Below are 22,337 nucleotides of genomic sequence, written 5' to 3' on the forward strand. Positions count from 1 at the left end.
GACTCTCATTTCAACCCAAGTGGCTTAAAATATGAGCACGGAATGTTCTGAGCATAGAAGTATGAGACAGCTAGAGCACTATTTATTAACACACTGAGTAAAGAGAGAATGAACTGCATGACTTCACCACTGAGCTTGGATTTTTTAAAAGGAAACAGCTGCTGTGTTGAGCCTGGTGTTAGTTTCATGCGTATTACTTGGTGTAAATGGTGATTTCCACCTTTAGTATTCACCTGACTGGCTTTGGCATTGACATTTCCCAGACTAAATAACTGCCTCACAACATTCATCTCTGCATCAGTCTCCATGGCAGCCAGTGCAGCGAGCATGATAGCTGTGTAACCTGCCTTGTTCTGCCAGTCAACATTACAGACAGCTGAAAAATAGAAAAATAAGAGATCTTAAAGGTTGTTTTAACAAGTGGAAGACTGTGGACACTGCGTGACCACCAACTGGCACTGCGAGACCACCCACTAGCACTGCGAGACCACCCACTGGCACATCACTGAACCCCATTGTAGTCAAGTATCAATCAATTTAGTGCAACGGTAAACTGAGTACAACTTCTATGCGACAGGCAATTCCCCATTAGAGCCGGAGGCGAGATTGTTTATAGTTTATTAACAAGATGCTCACTCATCAGCTATTAATTCACGTTGACCCCTCAGTGTGTGGGTGTAAAACATACTTTGTTAGTTTTGTTTATAACTTATTGATCTATCAATAACATTCGGGAGAGGGATATATTGGAAATATTTTAAATGCCAGCTGGGAACATTTTCACCACACCCCCCCCCATCCCCATCCCCCCCACAACATGCCCATGCCTTGTGCCAGCACCCACCTCGCATCCCCATTCACCAATCCATGCTCCTACCCACACCACACCCTGTGCCTCCACCCCCAGGCCAGTGGCTTTTACCTGATTAATGAACACCACACTGTGAACTCACCAGTGTCCAGCAGAAGTTTGACAATCTGGAAGTTGGAGTGAGAGACACAGTAGTGCAGGGCTGTGTTGCCATTTCCATCAGACAGGTTGACAACATATTTCAGGATTGCTGGTGACATCTCTGCGAAGGCCATCAGATGGTCAGCTACAGTCTCGGGAGAGGCTGACTTCTGGCTGGAGACTCTGAACCACTCCTGCTGGATCGCATTCAAACTGGACATCTGCAAGCACACAACAAAAGCACTCAGGGAGCTCCCAGGACTGTTGCTTTTGACTTTCAGCCACCTTAATCGACTGCTCGCGCTCAAAGATAATCACCCGGCTGGGAGCTGGAGGTTATTGGCCACAGGTTCCTGCGTCTTCTCCAAATGAACCCACCCTAAATACAGGTCGGCACCAAATACAGCCTGTGTCAGCCCATAGCAGCAAACAACTGGAACAAAAACATCTTAGATTAATCTTCACTGGATATTTTATAAGCTCGAAAACAGAAGGGGGAAATTTAACAGCAAGGAGCATATAGGTTTGGCTTCGGGATTGTTAAAATCGTCAAAAGTGCCTGGAAACCATCTCCAACACACTAACATTGGGTTTAACTCAGGACCTTCAATGTTTGTGTGTAAAACCCTCACGAGAGGCTGGGGTTACTGATTATCATATTTAAATGAGGCAATTTCAACGTGTTTCTCACCGGGACTTCAATTTAACATAACATGCATGGTCTCCCAGGCTTCCTGAAACTTGCCATTGAAATGAAAGCAAGAAGAGTGAACGGCATTTCATGGGGATCATTAAAAGTCAGGCATATGGACATCATAGAGTTATTACGGCAAAGCAGGAGGCCATTCAGCCCATTCAGTCCATGGCGGCTCTCTGTAGAGCAATCCAGTCAGTCCCATTCCCGCGCTCCATCCCCATATCTCTGCAAGTTTAATTCCCTCAAGTGCCTATCCAATTTCCTTTTGAAATCATTTATCGTTTGTGCTTCCACCACCCTCGTAGGCAGCGAGTTCCAGGCCATTACCACACATTTGTTAAAAAAGTTCTGCATCACATCCCCCCTGCATTTCTTGCCCAAAACCTTAAATCTATGTTCACATGGGAACACCACCACCTGCAAGTTCCCCTCCAAGCCACACACCAACCTGACTTGGAACTATATTGCCATCCCTTCAATGTCGCTGGGACAGGATCCTGGAACTCCCTTCCTAACAGCACTGTTGGTGTACCTACACTCCAATGACTGCAGCAGTTCAAGAAGGCAGCTCACCATCACCTTCTCAAGGGCAATTAGAGATGGGCAATAAATGCTGGCTTAGCCAGCGACGCCTACATCCCATGAACAAATTTTTAAAAACTAGTCCTTGTACCATCAGTTAATGGGAAAATCCTTTCTTTGTCTACCTTATGTAAACCTGTCATAATCTTGTACACCTCTATCAAATCTCCCCTCAATCTCCTTTGCTCCAAGGAGAACAACCCCAGCTTCTCCAACCTAACCTTGTCGCTAAAATCCCTCATCCTGGAAACATTCTGGTAAATCTCTGCACCCTCTCAGGGATCCTCACATCCTTCCTAAAGTGTGGTGACCAGAACTGGATGCAATACTTTAGCTGTGGTCTACCATCCTCCAATATGAAAAGCAACTATTTACCAAGCTGACACTGATCCTCCTATCCCATGAGCCTCAGTTTTGTTAACCAGCCTGTTATGTGGTGCATCAATATATAGTGAATGCTCTCAACTACTTTCTTACCTCCCATTGGGAAAGGGGTTGTTGGGAGTACTTGCATTGAATCACAGAATCGTTACAGTGCAGAAAGAGGCCATTTGGCCCATCGTGTCCGCACTGGCTCTCTGAAAGAGCAATTCCCTCAGTTCCATTCTTCCCATAACCCTGCACATTCTTCCTTTTCATATAACTGTCTAATTCCCTTTTGAATGCTTCAATTGAACCTGCCTCCACCACATTCTCAGGCAGTGCATTCCAGACCTTAACCACTTGCTGAGTGAAAAAGTTTTTCCTCATGTCACTTTTGCTTCTCTTACCAAATACTTTAAATCTGTGCCCTCTCATTCTCAATCCTTTCATGAGTGGGAACAGTTTCTCTCCATCTACTCTGTCCAGACCCCTCATGATTTTAAATACCTCTATCAAATCACCTCTCAGCCTTCTCTTCTCCAAGGAAAACAGTTCTAACTTCTCCAATCTATCTTCATAACTGAAGTTCCTCATCCCTGGAACTATTCTCGTGAATCTTTTCTGTGCTCTCTACAATGACCTCACATCTTTCCTAAAGTGCGGTGCCCAGAACTGGACACAATACTCCAGCTAAGGCCGAACTAGTGTCTTTACAAATTCAACATAACCACTTTGCTCTTGTACTCTGTGCCCCTTTTAATCAAGCCCAGGATACTCTATGCTTTATTAACTGCTCTCTCAACCTGTCCTGACGCCTTCAATAACTTATGCACATAAACACCCAGGTCCCTCTGCTCCTGCACCCCCTTTAGAATTGTACCCTTTATTTTATATTGTCTCTCCATGTTCTTCCTACCAAAATGAATCACTTCACATTTCTCTGCATTGAACTTCATCTGCCACCTGTCTGCCCTTTCCACCAACTTGTCTACGTCCTTTTGACGTTCTACACTATCCTCCTGACAGTTCACAATGCTTCTAAGTTTCATATCATCTGCAAATGTTGAAATTGTGCCCTGTACAACAAGGTCTAGGTCATCAATATATATCAGGAAAAGCAAGGGTCCCAACACTGATCCCTGGGGAACTCCACTACAAACCTTTCTCCAGCCCAAAAAACATCCATTAACCACAACATTTTGTTTCCTGGCCACCAGCCAATTTCGTATCCATGTTGCTACTGTCCCTTTTATTCCATGAGCTGCAGGTTTTCTCACAGGTTGTGAGGCACTGTATCAAATGCTGTTTGGAAGTCCCTGTACAGCATATCAACTGCATTGCCCTCATCAACCCTCGCTGTTACCTCCTCAAAAAACTCCAGCTAGTTAGTGAAACATGCTTTTCCTTTAAGAAATCCATGCTGGCTTTCCTTAATTAACTCGCATTTGCCCATGTGATTATTGATTTTGTCCCGAATTATTTTTTCTAAAAGTTTTCCTACCACTGAAGTTAAACTGACTGACCTGTAGTTGCTGGGCTTATCTTTACACCCTTTTTTGAACAAGGGTGTAACGTTTGCAATCCTACAGTCCTCTGGCACCACACCCGAGTCTAAGCAAGACTGAAAAATTCTGGCCAGTGCCTCTATGATTTCCACCCTCACTTCCCTTAGTATCCTTGGATGCATCTCATCTGGTCCTGGTGTTTTAAGTACAGACAGCCTATCTAATATTTCCTCTTTATCAATTTTAAACCCCTCTTGGGTCAGACTTACCTCCTCTTTCAACATTGCCTGAGTTGCATCTTCGTCCTCGTGGCACGAAACTATTTATTTTCTCCTCTATTTAAAACAGTGTGCCCTTAAGACTGTCTAAAACAGTGTACCTTTAAGACAGAGTGAGAAGCTTTAAGACTGAGAACAGTGTGTGCAGCAGCTGCACCTGTTACCTAGGCAACAGCAGGAGAGTGAGGAGGTCACTGGTGTACTGTAACTTTTAACTGTGTGTAAAAACCAGCTAAAACCAGTTTGGAGAGAGAGTCGAGTGAAGCATGCTGAAGGAAGCAGCTGTCTAATTCTCTTAGCAGAAAACTGCATTGAGTTACAAGCTGTGTTTGCCTAAGTAGAGAGAAAAACCCTGGAAAAAGATAGTTTGCATGACTGAAGATTGTAAAATCCTTTTCACTTCGAAACTCTAAGAATTCTCTGCCTCAAAAGTGACTCTCTGTCGTCTGTTTGTTTTTGCTGAAATTTTCAGTAAAGTTTCTATTGAGATCTGACGGTCTTAAAATCCAAGCAGACCCATTGCTATACTTGTTTAAAGAACTGTATGACCCCTGCTGCAACCGTAGTGCTTTGAACGCCTATCAAGTAAAGACTGTTCATCAAATTTGCCTGGAGGCTTCAAGTGGCAACTGGTTATTTTTACACTAGGATACTTCACCCATCAGGAACGTAACCCACAAAGACTTACAACCCAGTTATTTATTTATTCTTAAGAAACAGCTAATTTTTTTTTAAAACATCATTTTAAAAACTGGTTAACAATTAGTTTTTGAATGTATATGTGTGAGCATGGGGGTTAGGTTAAATAAGTTTTTGGTCTTTGGACATAAATTTATCATAATAGTATTAGGATTTCATTTATTAATAAATAGTTAATTTGTTGTTGTCTAAAGGTACCTGGTTTGGTGTATTTTTTTTATTTTGGGGGTTAATTAAGTGTTTAATTTGGCTGTTTTCTGGTTAGGTGGGAAAAGTTTAATAATATGCTGCGACCTGTGGAGAGATGGGACTGAATTGACAGTGCCATTACTCCCATCTCGGTCGTAACACTTGGTAAAGACAGATGCAATGTATTCATTGCTCAGCTATGCCCTCTGCCTCCATGTGTAAATCCCCTTTCTGGTCCCTAATCAGCCCCACTCCTCCTTTTACCACCCTTTTACTATTTATATGCCTATAAAAAACTTTGGGATTTTCTTTAATGCTGGGTGCCAGTCTCTTTCCATGCTCTCTCTTTACTTCTCTTATTTGCTTTTTCACTTCCCCTCTGGACTTTCTCCTCACCCTGGTTCTTAATAGGGTTGAGGTTCATTTGTGCATTTTGGAGGTATTGAGACTCAAATTCAGGACAGGTGGTGCCTTGGCTATCTTAGATTGGACGGGACGAAAGCAAAATGGCCATCAGCAGCTGCAACAACTTGCTGTGGAGAGACCAGCAGATGGTCAGGAAAGAGGGGATCAGCAGGATTGGGAGAGAGAGAGGGAGATAGAGAGAGGGGAGCAGCAGCAGAGAGGGGGGGGGGAGAGAAAGAGGGGAGCAGCAGCAGAAAGAGAGGGGAGCAGGATCAGAGAGAGGGAGGGGGGAGCAGCAGCAGCAGGGAGAGAGAGAGGGGGAGATAAAGAGGGGGGAGCAGCAGTAGGGAGGGAGAGAGAGAGAGGGGAGCAGCAGCATCAGAGAGAGGGAGGGGGAGCAGCAGAGAAACAGAGGAGCGGAACCAGAGAGAAAGAGGGGAGCAGCAGCAGAGAGAGAGAGGGGAGCAGCAGCAGAGAGAGAGAGAGGGGAGCAGCAGCAGAGAGAGAGAGAGGGGAGCAGCAGCAGAGAGAGAGAGAGGGGAGCAGCAGAAGCAGAGAGAGAGAGAGGGGAGCAGCAGAAGCAGAGAGAGAGAGAGGGGAGCAGCAGAAGCAGAGAGAGAGAGAGAGGGGAGCAGCAGTAGGGAGACAGAGAGGGGAGCAGCAGAGAGAGAGAGAGAGGGGAGTAGCAGCAGAGAGAGAGAGGGGAGCAGCAGCAGAGAGAGAGAGGGGAGCAGCAGCAGAGAGAGAGAGGGGAGCAGCAGCAGAGAGAGAGAGAGAGGAGCAGCAGCAGAGAGAGAGAGAGAGAGAGAGAGAGGGGAGCAGCAGCAGAGAGAGAGAGAGGGGAGCAGCAGCAGAGAGAGAGAGGGGAGCAGCAGCAGAGAGAGAGGGGAGCAGCAGCAGAGAGAGAGGGGAGCAGCAGCAGAGAGAGAGGGGAGCAGCAGCAGAGAGAGAGGGGAGCAGCAGCAGAGAGAGAGAGGGGAGCAGCAGCAGAGAGAGAGGGGAGCAGCAGCAGAGAGAGAGGGGAGCAGCAGAAGCAGAGAAAGAGAGGGGAGCAGCAGTAGGGAGACAGAGAGGGGAGCAGCAGAGAGAGAGAGAGGGGAGCAGCAGCAGAGAGAGAGAGAGGGGAGCAGCAGCAGAGAGAGAGAGAGGGGAGCAGCAGCAGAGAGAGAGAGAGGGGAGCAGCAGCAGAGAGAGAGAGAGGGGAGCAGCAGCAGAGAGAGAGAGAGGGGAGCAGCAGCAGAGAGAGAGAGAGGGGAGCAGCAGCAGAGAGAGAGAGAGGGGAGCAGCAGCAGAGAGAGAGGGGAGCAGCAGAAGCAGAGAAAGAGAGGGGAGCAGCAGTAGGGAGACAGAGAGGGGAGCAGCAGAGAGAGAGAGAGGGGAGCAGCAGCAGAGAGAGAGAGAGGGGAGCAGCAGCAGAGAGAGAGAGGGAGGAGCAGCAGCAGAGAGAGAGAGGGGGGAGCAGCAGCAGAGAGAGAGAGAGGGGAACAGCAGCAGAGAGAGAGAGAGAGGGGAGCAGCAGAAGCAGAGAGAGAGAGGGGAGCAGCAGTAGGGAGACAGAGAGGGGAGCAGCAGTAGGGAGACAGAGAGGGGAGCAGGAGACAGAGAGGGGAGCAGCAGAGAGAGAGAGAGGGGAGCAGCAGCAGAGAGAGAGAGAGGGGAGCAGCAGCAGAGAGAGAGAGAGGGGAGCAGCAGCAGAGAGAGAGAGGGGAGCAGCAGCAGAGAGAGAGAGAGGGGAGCAGCAGCAGAGAGAGAGAGAGGGGAGCAGCAGCAGAGAGAGAGAGAGGGGAGCAGCAGCAGAGAGAGAGAGGGGAGCAGCAGCAGAGAGAGAGAGAGGGGAGCAGCAGCAGAGAGAGAGAGAGGGGAGCAGCAGCAGAGAGAGAGAGAGGGGAGCAGCAGCAGAGAGAGAGAGAGGGGAGCAGCAGAAGCAGAGAGAGAGAGAGGGGAGCAGCAGAAGCAGAGAGAGAGAGAGGGGAGCAGCAGAAGCAGAGAGAGAGAGAGAGGGGAGCAGCAGTAGGGAGACAGAGAGGGGAGCAGCAGAGAGAGAGAGAGAGGGGAGTAGCAGCAGAGAGAGAGAGGGGAGCAGCAGCAGAGAGAGAGAGGGGAGCAGCAGCAGAGAGAGAGAGGGGAGCAGCAGCAGAGAGAGAGAGAGAGGAGCAGCAGCAGAGAGAGAGAGAGAGAGAGAGAGAGGGGAGCAGCAGCAGAGAGAGAGAGAGGGGAGCAGCAGCAGAGAGAGAGAGGGGAGCAGCAGCAGAGAGAGAGGGGAGCAGCAGCAGAGAGAGAGGGGAGCAGCAGCAGAGAGAGAGGGGAGCAGCAGCAGAGAGAGAGGGGAGCAGCAGCAGAGAGAGAGAGGGGAGCAGCAGCAGAGAGAGAGGGGAGCAGCAGCAGAGAGAGAGGGGAGCAGCAGAAGCAGAGAAAGAGAGGGGAGCAGCAGTAGGGAGACAGAGAGGGGAGCAGCAGAGAGAGAGAGAGGGGAGCAGCAGCAGAGAGAGAGAGAGGGGAGCAGCAGCAGAGAGAGAGAGAGGGGAGCAGCAGCAGAGAGAGAGAGAGGGGAGCAGCAGCAGAGAGAGAGAGAGGGGAGCAGCAGCAGAGAGAGAGAGAGGGGAGCAGCAGCAGAGAGAGAGAGAGGGGAGCAGCAGCAGAGAGAGAGGGGAGCAGCAGAAGCAGAGAAAGAGAGGGGAGCAGCAGTAGGGAGACAGAGAGGGGAGCAGCAGAGAGAGAGAGAGGGGAGCAGCAGCAGAGAGAGAGAGAGGGGAGCAGCAGCAGAGAGAGAGAGGGAGGAGCAGCAGCAGAGAGAGAGAGGGGGGAGCAGCAGCAGAGAGAGAGAGAGGGGAACAGCAGCAGAGAGAGAGAGAGAGGGGAGCAGCAGAAGCAGAGAGAGAGAGGGGAGCAGCAGTAGGGAGACAGAGAGGGGAGCAGCAGTAGGGAGACAGAGAGGGGAGCAGGAGACAGAGAGGGGAGCAGCAGAGAGAGAGAGAGGGGAGCAGCAGCAGAGAGAGAGAGAGGGGAGCAGCAGCAGAGAGAGAGAGAGGGGAGCAGCAGCAGAGAGAGAGAGGGGAGCAGCAGCAGAGAGAGAGAGAGGGGAGCAGCAGCAGAGAGAGAGAGAGGGGAGCAGCAGCAGAGAGAGAGAGAGGGGAGCAGCAGCAGAGAGAGAGAGGGGAGCAGCAGCAGAGAGAGAGAGAGGGGAGCAGCAGAAGCAGAGAGAGAGAGAGGGGAGCAGCAGAAGCAGAGAGAGAGAGAGGGGAGCAGCAGAAGCAGAGAGAGAGAGGGGAGCAGCAGTAGGGAGACAGAGAGGGGAGCACCAGAGAGAGGGAGGGGGGAGCAGCAGAGAGAGAGAGAGAGGGGAGCAGCAGAAGCAGAGAGAGACAGAGAGGGGAGCAGCAGAGAGAGAGAGGGGAGCAGTAGAGAGAGAGAGAGAGAGAGGGGAGCAGTAGAGAGAGAGAGAGGGGAGCAGCAGAGAGAGAGAGAGGGGAGCAGCAGCAGAGAGAGAGAGGGGGGAGCAGCAGCAGAGAGAGAGAGGGGGGAGCAGCAGCAGAGAGAGAGAGGGGGGAGCAGCAGCAGAGAGAGAGAGGGGGGAGAAGCAGCAGAGAGAGAGAGGGGGGAGAAGCAGCAGAGAGAGAGAGGGGGGAGAAGCAGCAGAGAGAGAGAGGGGGGAGAAGCAGCAGAAGCGAGAGAGAGAGAGGGGAGCAGCAGAAGCGAGAGAGAGAGAGGGGAGCAGCAGAAGCAGAGAGAGAGAGAGAGAGAGAGGGAGCACCAGAGAGAGAGAGGCGAGCAGCAGCAGACAGGGAGAAGCAGTAGGGGGAGAGAGAGAGAGAGAGAGGGGGAGCGGCACCAGAGAGAGAGAGGGGGAGCGGCACCAGAGAGAGGGAAGGGGGGGGAGCAGCAGCAGCAGAGAGAGGGAAGGGGGGGGAGCAGCAGCAGCAGCAGAGAGAGGGGAGCAGCAGTAGGGACAGAGAGAGAGCGAGAGGGGAGCACCAGAGAAAGAGGGGAGCAGCAGCAGAGAGAGAGAGAGGGAGAAGCAGTAGGGAGAGAGAGTGGGGGAGCGGCACCAGAGAGAAAGAGGGGAGCAGCAGCAGAGAGAGAGGGAGAAGCAGTAGGGAGAGACAGAGAGGGGAGCAGCCCTCCCTAAACCTCTCCAACTCTCTATCCCTCTTTCTTCCTTTAAGATGCTCCTTAAAACCTACCTCTAACCAGGCTTTTGGCCACCTGCCCTAATATCACCTTATGTAGCTTGGTGTCTAATTTTGCTTTATAAAGCTCCTGTAAAGCTCCTTGGGATGTTTTATTACATTAAAGGCACTAAATAAATAAGTTGTTCTCAAACATGCTCCATTACATTTAATTCTAAATCAATAATTTAAACCACAAAAAGCAAGGGGCCTAGTACTGAGCCCTGTGGAACCCCACTGGAAACAGGCTTCCAGTCACAAAAACACCTGTCCACCTTTGCTTTCTGCCACTGAGCCAATTTTGGATCCAACTTGTCACATGCCCTTAGATCCCATGGGCTTAACTTTTCAGACCAGCCTGCCATGAAGGATCTTGTCAAAAGCCTTGCAAACTTCATGTAGACTACATCAAAAACGCTACCCTCATCGACCCTCCTTGTTGCCTTCCCAAAAAATTCCATTAAGATAATCACACAGCCTTCCTTGAACAAATCCATGCTGATTGTTCCGGATTAATCCGTGTCTTTCTAAATTATGATTCATACTGTTCCTTAGAATTTTTCCAATAATTTTCCCACCACTGCATTAGGCTGACACTGGCCTGTAACTACTATCTATCCCTTCCTGCATTTCACACAATAGTAAAATATTAGCAGTCCTCCGGCACCATGCCTGGGGCCAGAGAGGATTGGAAAATGATGGTCAGCGTCCACTAGTTCCTCCTTGGTGTACAGGCCAAGGCTCAGCTTTCTTGACCTCTCCAAAGAGCCATGCCTCTGGAAGCAGACATCTGAAACCTCCTAGAAGACCTGCCCCCTGCTGGTCACGCATTACCAGTGCCTGTGAAGTGACCATTGCCCTCAATTCTACTGCCACCGGATTGTTCCAGGGCGCTATCTGACATTGTTAAAGGAGGCGCAGCCCTTGGGCATCATGAACCCAACTTCTCCAAGTTCCATCTTTGAATTGCCCCTTTAAATAGTCAAGTTGAGATCGTGTCACAGAGTGTGCATACTGCCTGCTGACACACATTTGAGACGCAAAACTGGAAGTAAAATGATAATTAGGTATCCATGTTGAATCAGACATTCCAACATGACAAAAGCTCTCCTGAGTTAAGCATCCGCCCACACCCCCACTCAGATCCCGCCTCTGGGTTATTATTGGGAATAATGCCTCTGGGAGCACAACAAAGAGCAGTTTGCGACGCAAATTGAGCTGTAGTTCAGTCACTGGTGCTGAGCTTTCCAACAACGTGTTAAGAGTGAATGAAAACCTGCGGCTGGAACAAGTGCCGACTCCAGCAGAAAGATGGCAGATGGGAAACCTACGCTTGGCCTCCATCTGAACCATTAGCTGCGAGACAGCGCAAAAGAGCCCAAAGCCCAGAGATGTGAGGTGGAAAAATGAAAAAGAAGGTTTACATTTCTGTAGCACTTTTCACAACCACAGGTTGCCACTGAAGTACTTTTGAAGTGTTGTCACTATGGTAAAGTAGGAAACATATCAGCAAACTTGCACACAGCAAGATCCCACAAAAGTCCAATGAGATAATGACGAGATAATCTGTTTTGTAATGATGGTTGAGGGATCAATATTGGGCAGGACACCAGGAGAATGCTCCTGTTCTTTGAAATAGTGCCATGGGATTTTTTACATCTACGCGAGGAAGCAGACAGGGCCTCAGTTTAATGTCTTACTCAAAAGACAGCACCTCTGACGTGCAGCACTCCCTCAGTACTGCAATAATCAGTCTAGATTTTGTACTCAAGTCTCTGGAGTGGGACTTGACCTGACGACCTTCTGATTTAGAAGTGAGTGTACTACCCACTGAGCCAAGGCTGACTCAACAATCCAGACACAAACCTCTAACCCCACCTCTCCATGACATCACACACTGCCATTGACATCACAAATGACATCACAGAAACAGCACATGAGGACGCTCACCACTTCCTTGTTCTTCACTGGGGTCGGGTCATTGAAATAATTCTTCAGGATCAGACAAACTTCTCTCATCTTCAGACTCAGCTCAAATCTGCAGAAAAATAACCAACCAGAAACTTAGGACAGAAAACAAACCCCAAAAACTTCCAACATTGTCCAAGGAGAAGCAGTTAGTGGCACACTGGATATATTGCAGCCTATAAACTGCTACCTCATCACTCCTTAAAATCCTTGGCTTTATAAATAGAGGCACAGAGTACTGAAGCAAGGTACTTATGCTAAACATGTATAATACACTGGTTAGGCCCCAGCTGGAGTATTGTGGACAATTCTGGGCAACACATTTTAGAAAAGATGTCAAGGCTTTGCAGAAGGTGCAAACCTACAATGGTACCAGGTGTGAAAGACTTCAGTTACAAGGAGAGATTACAGAAACTGCGGCCTTTTTCCTTCGAGCACAGAAGCATAAGGGAAGATTTGATAGAGGTGTTGAAAATCACTAAGAGATTTAATAGAGTAAATAAAGAAAAATCGTTTCCAGTAGCAGAAGGGTCGGTAACCAAAGGATTGGTGAAAGAACCAGAGGCGACATGAGGTAACATTTTCTTAGGCAGTAAGTTGTTATGATCTGTAATGCAATGCCTGAAAGAATGGTGGAAGCATATTCAATAATAACTTTCAAAAGGGAACTGGACAAATATTTGAAGGGGGGAAATTTGCAAGGCTATGGGGAAAGAGCAGGGGAGTGGGACTAGTTTGATAGTTCTTTCAAAGAGCTGGCACAGGCATGATTAACTGAATGGCCTCCTTCTGTGCGGGATCATTCTAACGATCTTTAGATTTTATGGTTCGTTACAGGCACTGCCAGGGGCATCAGACAGGAAGTGGGATCAAGTAGGGCTGACCAGAGGACAAATGGATATTGAGGAGGCTTTTGAAGATAGAGAGAGAGGTGGCTGAGGGAGTGATTAGGGTTTGTCCCTACAGGGAGGGATTATGCGCTGTATGTTTGAGAAAAATAAACCTTCTTTGTGGAAAGGGACCATAGCTTGATTTGGAAACTCAATCATGGTGATGGGTTCCATATGTGTCAGGAACCCAGCTCATCAAAACAGTTGTCATGGCAATGGCAGGTTTGTGGTCGGAGTAATGCAGTTTTGTAGGCCCTGGCAGAATTACTACAAATGGGCCATTGACCGTGCCTAAGAAAGCTAGCTGTGCTCGTCCAGTATTGAGCTATGGGCTTAAATAAGGGAAATATTTGCCTCTGTTTATCATCAGCATCAATCTAAGATATTTAGAAATCTATAATGTAACCTTAAAATTGAAATATAAGGAAAATAAAAAGGCAGAATATTTGCATAATTACACAAGGCCTGCATGGCACTTTGAGCCCTCCAAGCTGCAGTCAAGACCTGGCTTATGGTTTAAGTGCCGCCAATTCCAACCCAGAGTGAAGAACATCCAAGTTCAGACCATCGGGAACAGTCTGAAGCAGATCCAAGCCACAGGAGTGAATTTCAGTGAGATTAGGATTTGTGTTTTTTTAGCCGGCGCAGACATGATGGGCTGAATGGTCTCCTTTTGTGCCGTAATGTTTCTATAGTTGTATGATTCTGGTTTACTATGGTTAAGTGTTTTGTTTTAGAGATACAGCACTGAAACAGGCCCTTCGGCCCACCGAGTCTGTGCCGACCATCAACCACCCATTTATACTAACCCTACACTAATTCCATATTCCTACCACATCCCCACCTGTCCCTATATTTCCCTACCACCTACCTATACTAGGGGCAATTTATAATGGCCAATTAACCGATCAACCTGCATGTCTTTGGCATGTGGGAGGAAACCGGAGCACCCGGAGGAAACCCACGCAGACACAGGGAGAACTTGCAAACTCCACACAGGCAGTACCCAGAATTGAACCCGGGTCGCTGGAGCTGTGAGGCTGCGGTGCTAACCACTGCGCCACTGTGCCGTGTTATTGTGGGTATGGAACAAATGCAGCAGCCAACAGGAGCAGCAAATCACTGATCGCAGGAAGGAAACAATGTGTCAGAGACAAGCTGAAAAAACAAATTCTCCAAACCAGGAAACAGGAGAGCAGGGAGATAAGGAGAGTTCAACCTCCAACCAGGACATGCGTCAACTAATGAATCACCAACAAAAACGGGACACAATGCCAAGAATGTTCTTAAGCAGCCAGATAGTATTAAAACAATACATGAGAAAACAATAAACACAAAAGAGAAAATCAAAAAATAAACATTCGTGAATTCCAAGAATATGGAACAGTAAGGATCCAAAAACAAGAGGGCGCAGTTAGCAATGTCTCCAACACACAGCAACTGCACATAGGCTCCGTTTATGAACTCATTTCTAAAAATAAAGACAGACCATAGCCAAACACAATAACCTGCAGCAAAGGTCTAACTAAATCCCCAGCTGGAGAGCGACCAGCACGGGCTGCTGCAGAGGTGCACCTCAGGAGGAATTTGGGAGCTTTAGATTCGTTCCACTTTGAAGCAAATATTAAAAGCATGCTCTAGGTGATCTTACAAGTCTTTCTCCAAGCTTGGAAGTGAAAAGGCAATTAAGAGAAGCAAAGACAGAGAGTATGAAAAGAGACTGGCAGCTAACTTAAAAGGGAATCCCAAAGTCTTCTTTAGGCATATAAATAGTAAAAAGGTGGAGTAGGGCCAATTAGGGACTAAAAGGGGGATTTATGCATGAGGTGGGGCAATAGCTGAGGTACTTTGAATACTTTGCTACCCAGGCCATGGTGAAAGAGGAGGTAATTAATACACTAGAAGGGTTTAAAACTGATAAGCAGGAGGTTTTTTAAAATTCATTCATGGGATGTGGGTGTCGCTGGCCAGGCCAGCATTTATTGCCCATCCCTAATTGCCCTTGAGAAGGTGGTGGTAAGCTGCCTTCTTGAACCGTTGCAGTCCATGGGAGGTAGGTACACCTACAGTTCTGTTTGGAAGGGAGTTCCAGGATTTTGACCCAGCGACAGTGAAGGAACAGTGATATAGTTCCAAGTCAGGACGGTGTGTGACTTGGAGAGGAACTTGCAGGGGGTGGTGTTCCCATGCATTTGCTGCCCTTGTCCTTCTAGTTGGGAGAAATCGCGGGTTTGGAAGGTGCTGTCTAAGGAGCCTTGGTGCGTTGCTGCAGTGTATCTTGTAGATGGTACACACTGCTGCCACTGTTCGTCGGTGGTGGAGGGAGTGAATATTTGTGGATGGGGTGCCAATCAAGCGGGCTGCTTTGTCCTGGATGGTGTCGAGCTTCTTGAGTGTTGTTGGAGCTCCACCCATGCAGGCAAGTGGATAGTATTCCCTCACACTCCTGACTTGTGCCTTGTAGATGGTGAACATTAGATAGGCTGTCTATAGTTAAGTTTGATAAAACACCAGGGCCAGATGAGATATATCCAAGGATACTGAGGGAAGTGAGAGTGGAAATAGCGATGGCACTGGCCATAATTTTCCAGTCTTCCTTCGACTTAGTGCCAGAGGACTGGAGAATTGCAAATGTTACACACTTGTTCAAAAAAGGATGTAAAGGTAAGCACAGCAACTACAGGCCAGTCAGTTTAATTTCAGTGGCGGGGAAACTTCTAGAAACATTATTCGGGAAAAAAAAATAGTCACATGGACAAATGCGAGATAATTAAGGAAAGCCAGCATGGATTTGTTAAGGGAAAATCATGTTTAACTAACTTGCTGGAGTTTTTTGAAGGAGTAACTGAGAGGGTAGATGAGGGCAATGCTGTTGATGTGGTGTACATGGACTTCCAAAAGGCATTTGATACAGTGCCACACAACAGACTAGTGAGCAAAATTATAGCTCATTGAATAAAAGGGACAGTGGCAACATGGTTACAAAACCGGCTGAGAGGAAACAGAGAGTAGTGGTTAATGAATGTTTTTTGGGCTGGAGGAAGGTTTGTAGTGGAGTTCCCCAGGGGTCAGTGTTGGGACTCTTGCTCTTCATGATATATATTAATGACTTAGACCTTGGTATACAGGGCACAATTTCAAAATTTGTGGATGATATGAAACTTGGAAGCATTGTGACCTGTGAGGATAGTATAGAACTTCAGAAGGACATAGACAAGGTGGTGGAATGGGCAGACAAGTGGCAGATGAAGTTAAATGGGGAGAAATGTGAAGTGATTAATTTTGGTAGGAAGAACATGGAGAGACAATATAAAATAAAGGGTACAATTCTAAAGGGGGTGCAGGAACAGAGGGATCTGGGTGTATATGTGCATAAATCATTGCATGTGGCAGGACAGGTTGAGAGAGCAGTTAATAAAGCATACAGTATCCTGGGCTTTATTAATAGGGGCATAGAGTACAAGAGCTGGGAGGTTATATTGAACTTGTAAAAGACACTAGTTTGGCCTCAACTGGAGTATTGCATCCAGTTCTGGGGGCCGCATTTAAGGAAAGATGTGAAGGCATTGCAGAGAGTGCAGAAAAGATTCACGAGAATGGTTCCAGGGATGAGGAACTTCATTTAGGAAGATGGAGTTGAAAGTTGGGACTGTTTTCCTTGGAGAAGACAAGGTTGAGAGGTGATTTGATAGAGGTATTCAAAATGATGAGGGGTCTGGACAAAGTAGATAGAGGGAAACTGTTCCCACTCATGAAAGGATCGAGAACGAGAGGGCACAGATTTAAGGTAATTGGTAAAAGAAGGAATGGCGACATGAGGAAAAGTTTTTTCACGCAGCGAGTAGTTAGGATCTGGAATGCACTGCCTGAGAAAGTGGTGGATGTAGGCTCAATCAAGGCATTCAAAAGGGAATTAGATAGTTACCTGAAAAGGAAGAATGTACAGGGTTATGGGGAGAAGGCGGTGGAATGGCACTAAGTGAATTGCTCACTCGGAGAGCCAGTGCAAACACGATGGGCCGAATGGCCTCCTTCTGTGCTTTGGGTTGAGTTGCAACCACCTGATTCATTACCGTGTTCACCTGCTCCAGCTATGTGGCAGCATTTTGTGTGGCATAGTGCTAATTTCAGACCCTTAAATCACTGGTTAATTGGAATTGGGCTGCAGGAAAGTGATAAATCTGTTGTATGAGGACTCCTGGGATTAATGATAATGATTATCAGGACACCCAGGGTGATGTAACAGTTTAATTCAGATTGATCAATAATTCCTCAGGTTTATGGAGTGTGTTTATTGGCTGAATTAGTGTGGGTGTTGATTGGTCGATGTTAAGTGTGGGTGTTGATTGGTCAATTTTAATTATGGATGTAGTTATTTGCCAACATCTTGAGTTCCCACTCTATCTGTCTCCATATCTAATGTGACCTTGTGGTGGTTTTCCTTCATTGTGCATTGCTCGTAATCCACGATAACTATTAGTTTCAAGTTACTTCCCTGGCACATGATCTAACTACACCTTGCCATCAGTTTCTAACTGTCATGGTTTCCAGCTGCCCTGTTGGCACTAGCACAAATACTGGTTGCTGCAATGGTTTGGTTTCCAGTTTTTAGCTGTCCTACTACCACGAGGATCAGCTGCCTCACTGTCTAGTGGGTTTCTAGTTAACCTGCTTGCACTATTTCATAGAGCCTTGTGGACAGTATTAACAAATCTGTATATTTCCAACATTTCCTGCCTTCCCATCTGTTCTCTGCCAGTGATTGCTTTTACTCAATTTGTTACAATGATACGTTTTCCTGTTTTGCTGCACATTCCTGATTATAGTCTCGTGTTAGTCTAATCTTATCAGTTTCTTTTTGTTCATTCTAGGTTGGAGTCAGAGGCTCCACTTTAATGCACATCTGCAGACTCCAGGTATTATTCTAAGTCACAGCAGAAATGATTTTTTTCGAGAGTCAGGATTGTTGGAGATGGATGTCCTGTACGCAACACAGCAAACATCCAAAATACAAAGAGGAAGTGAGTGCTTGAGATCTCCTCACCAACAAATATCAGAGTCAAATTAAACAATCGGTCATAATGGGGCAGATTATAACACAATGCTCACCAGCTAAAGATGTAATATAGGCTAAATTCTCTCTTTTGGTGTAATTACCACCAGAATGGCTATTGGCAAGTTTTGAACAGACTGGAAATGAGGTGTGCTCATCCATTTTTCCTCTGGTCAGCTCATTCAACAGTTTTGAGTGTATGCTATGGTTGAGATCAGTCAGCCCAGCTCAATTCAAGTTGAACCTTGGGCCTTTGAGATCTGAATAGCTCAGTTACTACTGTAAACGGCTAAGCATTGAGAAACAGATTCCATAGGCTACATGTTTAAACTGTAATTCTAAATCTATTCATGCTTATATGATATATAAATGGAGCTGGAAATAATATTTCCTTTTTCCCAAGCCACAAAAGAGGATCTAATATAAAATTCCAGCTCTCTTTATTTGTTGCACTGGATAAAAGTTCCAATCGTTTTAATGATTTAGGTATTAGACCAAATTAATTAACTAGTTCTCACTTCTCCTTGACTTCCTCTTCTTCAAATCTCTTCTCTTCTCTCTTCTGTTTACTCAGCTCAAGTACTTCCTCATCCACTTTATCCCTGCATTGTTCGCTACATTCACAGTTGTCGCCATCACTGTCATTCAGGTTTGCAATGCCATCTTCATCTGAACTGTCACAGCAATTTCCCAACTCACTTTCCGAACTGTCTCCAACCACCTTGTCCAAGCTCTCCTCACCACTTGATTCCTCGCTTGACGTTGTCTCATATCTGTAAATTTAATTGCAACAAGATCCTCATTGTAAGTATTGTCAGAAATGGTAGCATTGTGTTTATATCACTGGACTAGTAATCCAGAGGTCTCAACTGATGACCTGGAGGCTTGAGTTCAAATCCCACCAAGACAGGTGGGGAATTTAAATTCAATTAATTAAATGAACCTGAAATAAAAAGCTGTTGTTGGTAATGGTGATCATGAAACTACCAGATTGTTGTCAAAACCCAACTGACTCACTTATGATTTTGAGGGAAGAAAGTTTGTGCTGACACAGTCTTGCCTATGTGACTCTTAACTGCCCTCTGAAATGGCCTAGGAAGCCACTCAGTTGTCAAGGTTTACCCACCTTGTTAAGGGTAATTAGGGAGGGCAACAAGTGCTAGCCTTGCTGGAAATGCCAACATCCTAAGAATGAATTTTTAAAAAATCTGCGATGTCACATCCTGATGTAATGTGTGCAGTCCCAGGAATCACCTGCAGTCAAACATCCACTTATAGGATCATAAAGAGAAAGGCTGCGTTTGCTGACAACGCTACCACTAGGTGGCGCTGCAGTGACACATGCGCAAATGCAGTATGTGCCACTAAAACGTCACAGTCTGCGACTTCAGGCAGCTGCCAGGACTAAAGATGGCGCTGCTCAAAAATAATCACACGAAGGCAACCTGACCTAAACACTTGGCAGCACACAATGGCGGGAGGGAGAAAGCGAGCGAGTGAGTGGGCCATGGACGCGGGGGGAGCGGAGTGGGGGTGATGGGGGGGAGCGGAGCGGGGTGGGGCCAGGGGTGGGGGCAGCGGACCGGGCCGGAGACTGTTGGGGGGGTGGTGGGGAGCGGAGCGGCTGGTGAGAGCAGCGAGGGGGGAGCGGAGCGGCCGAAAGAGCAGAGCGGCCAGAGAGAACAGCGAGGGGGGTAGCAGAGCTTGACGCATGGGTGAATACGTTAGCGTTGCATTGCTGTACGCGTAAAGCGCATGCGCAGAGGCTGACCAGGTGCATTGCCCGAAGATGCACACGTCACGCGAAGACGTCATCGGCGCATGCGCTAACCAGTCCTGGCAAGTTGGAACACAGCGCACGCGCAGAGAGCAGGAGCCCGTCTGCGCAAGTGCACACTTTGGCGCAGCCTGATGACGTCAGTGGCCAGCTGCGTTGTCAGGAATCACTTTGAAAGAGAAAAGGCCCTTTGGCTTATTGATCCTGTTCCTGCCTGCACTATGCAAATAATTACTTCCTGATTCCCTGATGTATCTAGCAAAATTGCAGAATGTCCACTTGGTCTTGGCCTGTCAGTGTACACTTAGACATTTGCAAATTTATAGAAAGCCACTTTTGTTTTTCACAACATGCTGGCCTGTGGTTCACATTTCAGATCTATGCAACATGCAAAGGTAAGAAAAGTTTCATATATAATCTGAAATAAAAACAGAAAAAGCTAGAAAATACTCAGCAGGTCAGCAGCATCTGCGGAGGGAGAAACAAAGTGAACGTTTCAGGTCAATGATCTTTTACCAGAACTGGATCATAAGAAAGCACGATGACTTTTCACATATAAATACTGGACAGTGTTCATATCCAAGTCAAATAGTCTGTGTGCACTACAGATAAGGCATTAACTGCAACAGCAAATGACCAAATTCTCAACCTGACTAATCAGATTGTTGGACATTTGGTTCCAAACCATCCATAAGGTGGATTTACTAAGTGACACCAGGCTTGGTATCAACTGTTGTGCAACCTGGGCTTTACCAGAAACTAGAGATACCAGCAGTGAAAATACAAGAGCTAGTGTCCTAGTTACAACACACATTAGACAAGCACATTCCCTATGGCCAGCTCCAGTCTAACTGTATCTCAGAAATAAAACACAGATAGTTTTATCTCTTCATGTTTTATTGTGATGACCCATTGTTGTAATCACTATCAAGACCACAGTATATTAAACAAAAGATTACTATTGACATGAAATATGTTGATAAATTCCTATCTCATACAACCCAGGATCAGGAACCAATTAGAAAACTTGATGATGTGAGAACATCCATCACGGGCTGTGAGTAGAAAAAATAGGAAAACGATTTCCAGACAGTCGTCAAGTCTTGGGGTTCAGGTGATGACTGTAATCAGATGGAATTTTACACTCATTTCAGCCCATTTGATATCAACCTTGCAGAATAGCAACCTGTATATTCCATCTCGGGAAATCATTGATTGGTGTAGTTCAGTTAATCACAGTCTATACTTCATTATTCTACATATAACAACAACTTATATTTATATAGCACCTTTAATATAATAAAACAATCCAAAGCATTTCATAAGAGCATTATGAACAAACTTTGACACTGAGCCACATAAATAGATATTAGGGCAAATGACCAAAAACTTGGTCAAACAGATAGGTTTTAAGGAGCTCTTAAAGGAGGAAAGAAATGTAGAGAAACAGAGAGGTTTACAGAGGGAATTCTAGAGCTTAGGCCTTTGGCAGCTGAAGGCACGGCCACCAATGTTTGAGCGGTTAAAATCAGGCATGCTCAGGAGGCTAGAATTAGAGGAGTGCAGATACCTGGGAGGGTTGTGGGGGTCCAGGAGATCAGAAAGGTAGGGAGGGATTAGGCCATGGTAAAGGCCTGCTCAGGTCAGGGAAAAAAAAACCAACCCGAACCCGGCAGAAGACCCGGCCCGAGTCCTTCCATTTTTTCCCGAGCCTGACCTGACCTGAGCCCGAGCCCGAGCCGAGCCTGACCCGACCACTGGAATGTTCACTTTACCTGCCTTCCGATTCCGAATCCGTTTTTCACTTTTTCAGTTTCTGCAGATAAGCAACAAAAGAGTCGCTCACTGCGCAGACTCAGAGTCTCCCTCCTTGACGTCCCAGATTCCCAGATCAGGCAGGCTTTCCAACTTTTAACACTTACTAAACATAACTTCCCAGCAGAGCAAAAGGTAATACTGTGGGACTGTGTCCAACCTGGACCCGACCCGACCCGAGCCCGAAAGCCGGACCCGGAAGGGCGACCTGGCCTGACCCAAACCCGACACATGTCGTTGGGTCCCGTCGGGTTCGGGTGGGTAGCAGGCCTTTCGGTCATGGAGGGATTTGAAAACAAGGATGAGAATTTTAAAATCAAGACATTGCTTAATTAGGAGCCAGTGTAGGTCAGGGAGCTCAGGGGTGATAGACGAACAGGACGTGGTGTGAGTAAGGACACGGACAGCACAATTTTGGATGACTTCACGTTTGCAAAGGGTAGAATGTGGAAAGCCAGACAGGAATGCATTTGAATAGTCAAGTCTAGAGGTAACTAAAACATGGATGAGGGTTTCAGCAGCAGATGTGCTGAGGCAAGGGCAGAGTCAGGCAATGTTATGGAGGTGGAAATAGGTGGTGTAAGTGATAGCACAGCTATGTGGTTAGGAGCTCATCTTGGGGTCAAATGAGACACCTAGATTGCCTCAGACTGTTACCAGGGAGAGGGATGGAGTCAGCGGCTAGGGAACGGAGTTTCTGGTGGGGACTGAGGACAACAGCTTTGATCTTCCCAATATTTAATATAAACCACTGTTAAATGTACAAGTTATCCACATCAATATAACTTAAAACTTTGAACTATTAATTGTAATCACTTACTCTCCATTCAAAAGACCAACAAATTGTAGGTTTTTTTTGCTGCCATTTGGTTCTGTTTTGTTCGACCCATCCTTCTTTTTCATGATTGACTTCAGGACTCCTATTAGAAATAGACTGGTATAATGACATTGGTTACAATAGTTCAGCCCATCTAATTCAAGACAGCCAGACACCGTCA

General features: G+C 46.9%; 1 protein-coding gene across 1 annotated transcript in view; it reads right to left on the bottom strand.

Moving 5' to 3' along the window:
• The window catches only part of kank3 (KN motif and ankyrin repeat domains 3), a 70,159-nt gene that overhangs the window by 12,477 nt on the left and 35,345 nt on the right, over positions 1–22,337 (bottom strand). Inside the window, exons 4-8 of the mRNA XM_068016427.1 lie at positions 22,160–22,259; positions 18,266–18,520; positions 11,787–11,874; positions 954–1,173; positions 234–376 (exon numbers count right to left, since the gene is read on the bottom strand). Coding sequence (XP_067872528.1) covers positions 234–376; positions 954–1,173; positions 11,787–11,874; positions 18,266–18,520; positions 22,160–22,259 — 806 coding nt within the window. The remainder of the gene's footprint in view (positions 1–233; positions 377–953; positions 1,174–11,786; positions 11,875–18,265; positions 18,521–22,159; positions 22,260–22,337) is intronic.

This window comes from Heterodontus francisci, chromosome 36, assembly GCF_036365525.1.
Source record: "Heterodontus francisci isolate sHetFra1 chromosome 36, sHetFra1.hap1, whole genome shotgun sequence".
In the NCBI taxonomy this organism is placed as follows: Eukaryota; Metazoa; Chordata; class Chondrichthyes; order Heterodontiformes; family Heterodontidae; genus Heterodontus; species Heterodontus francisci.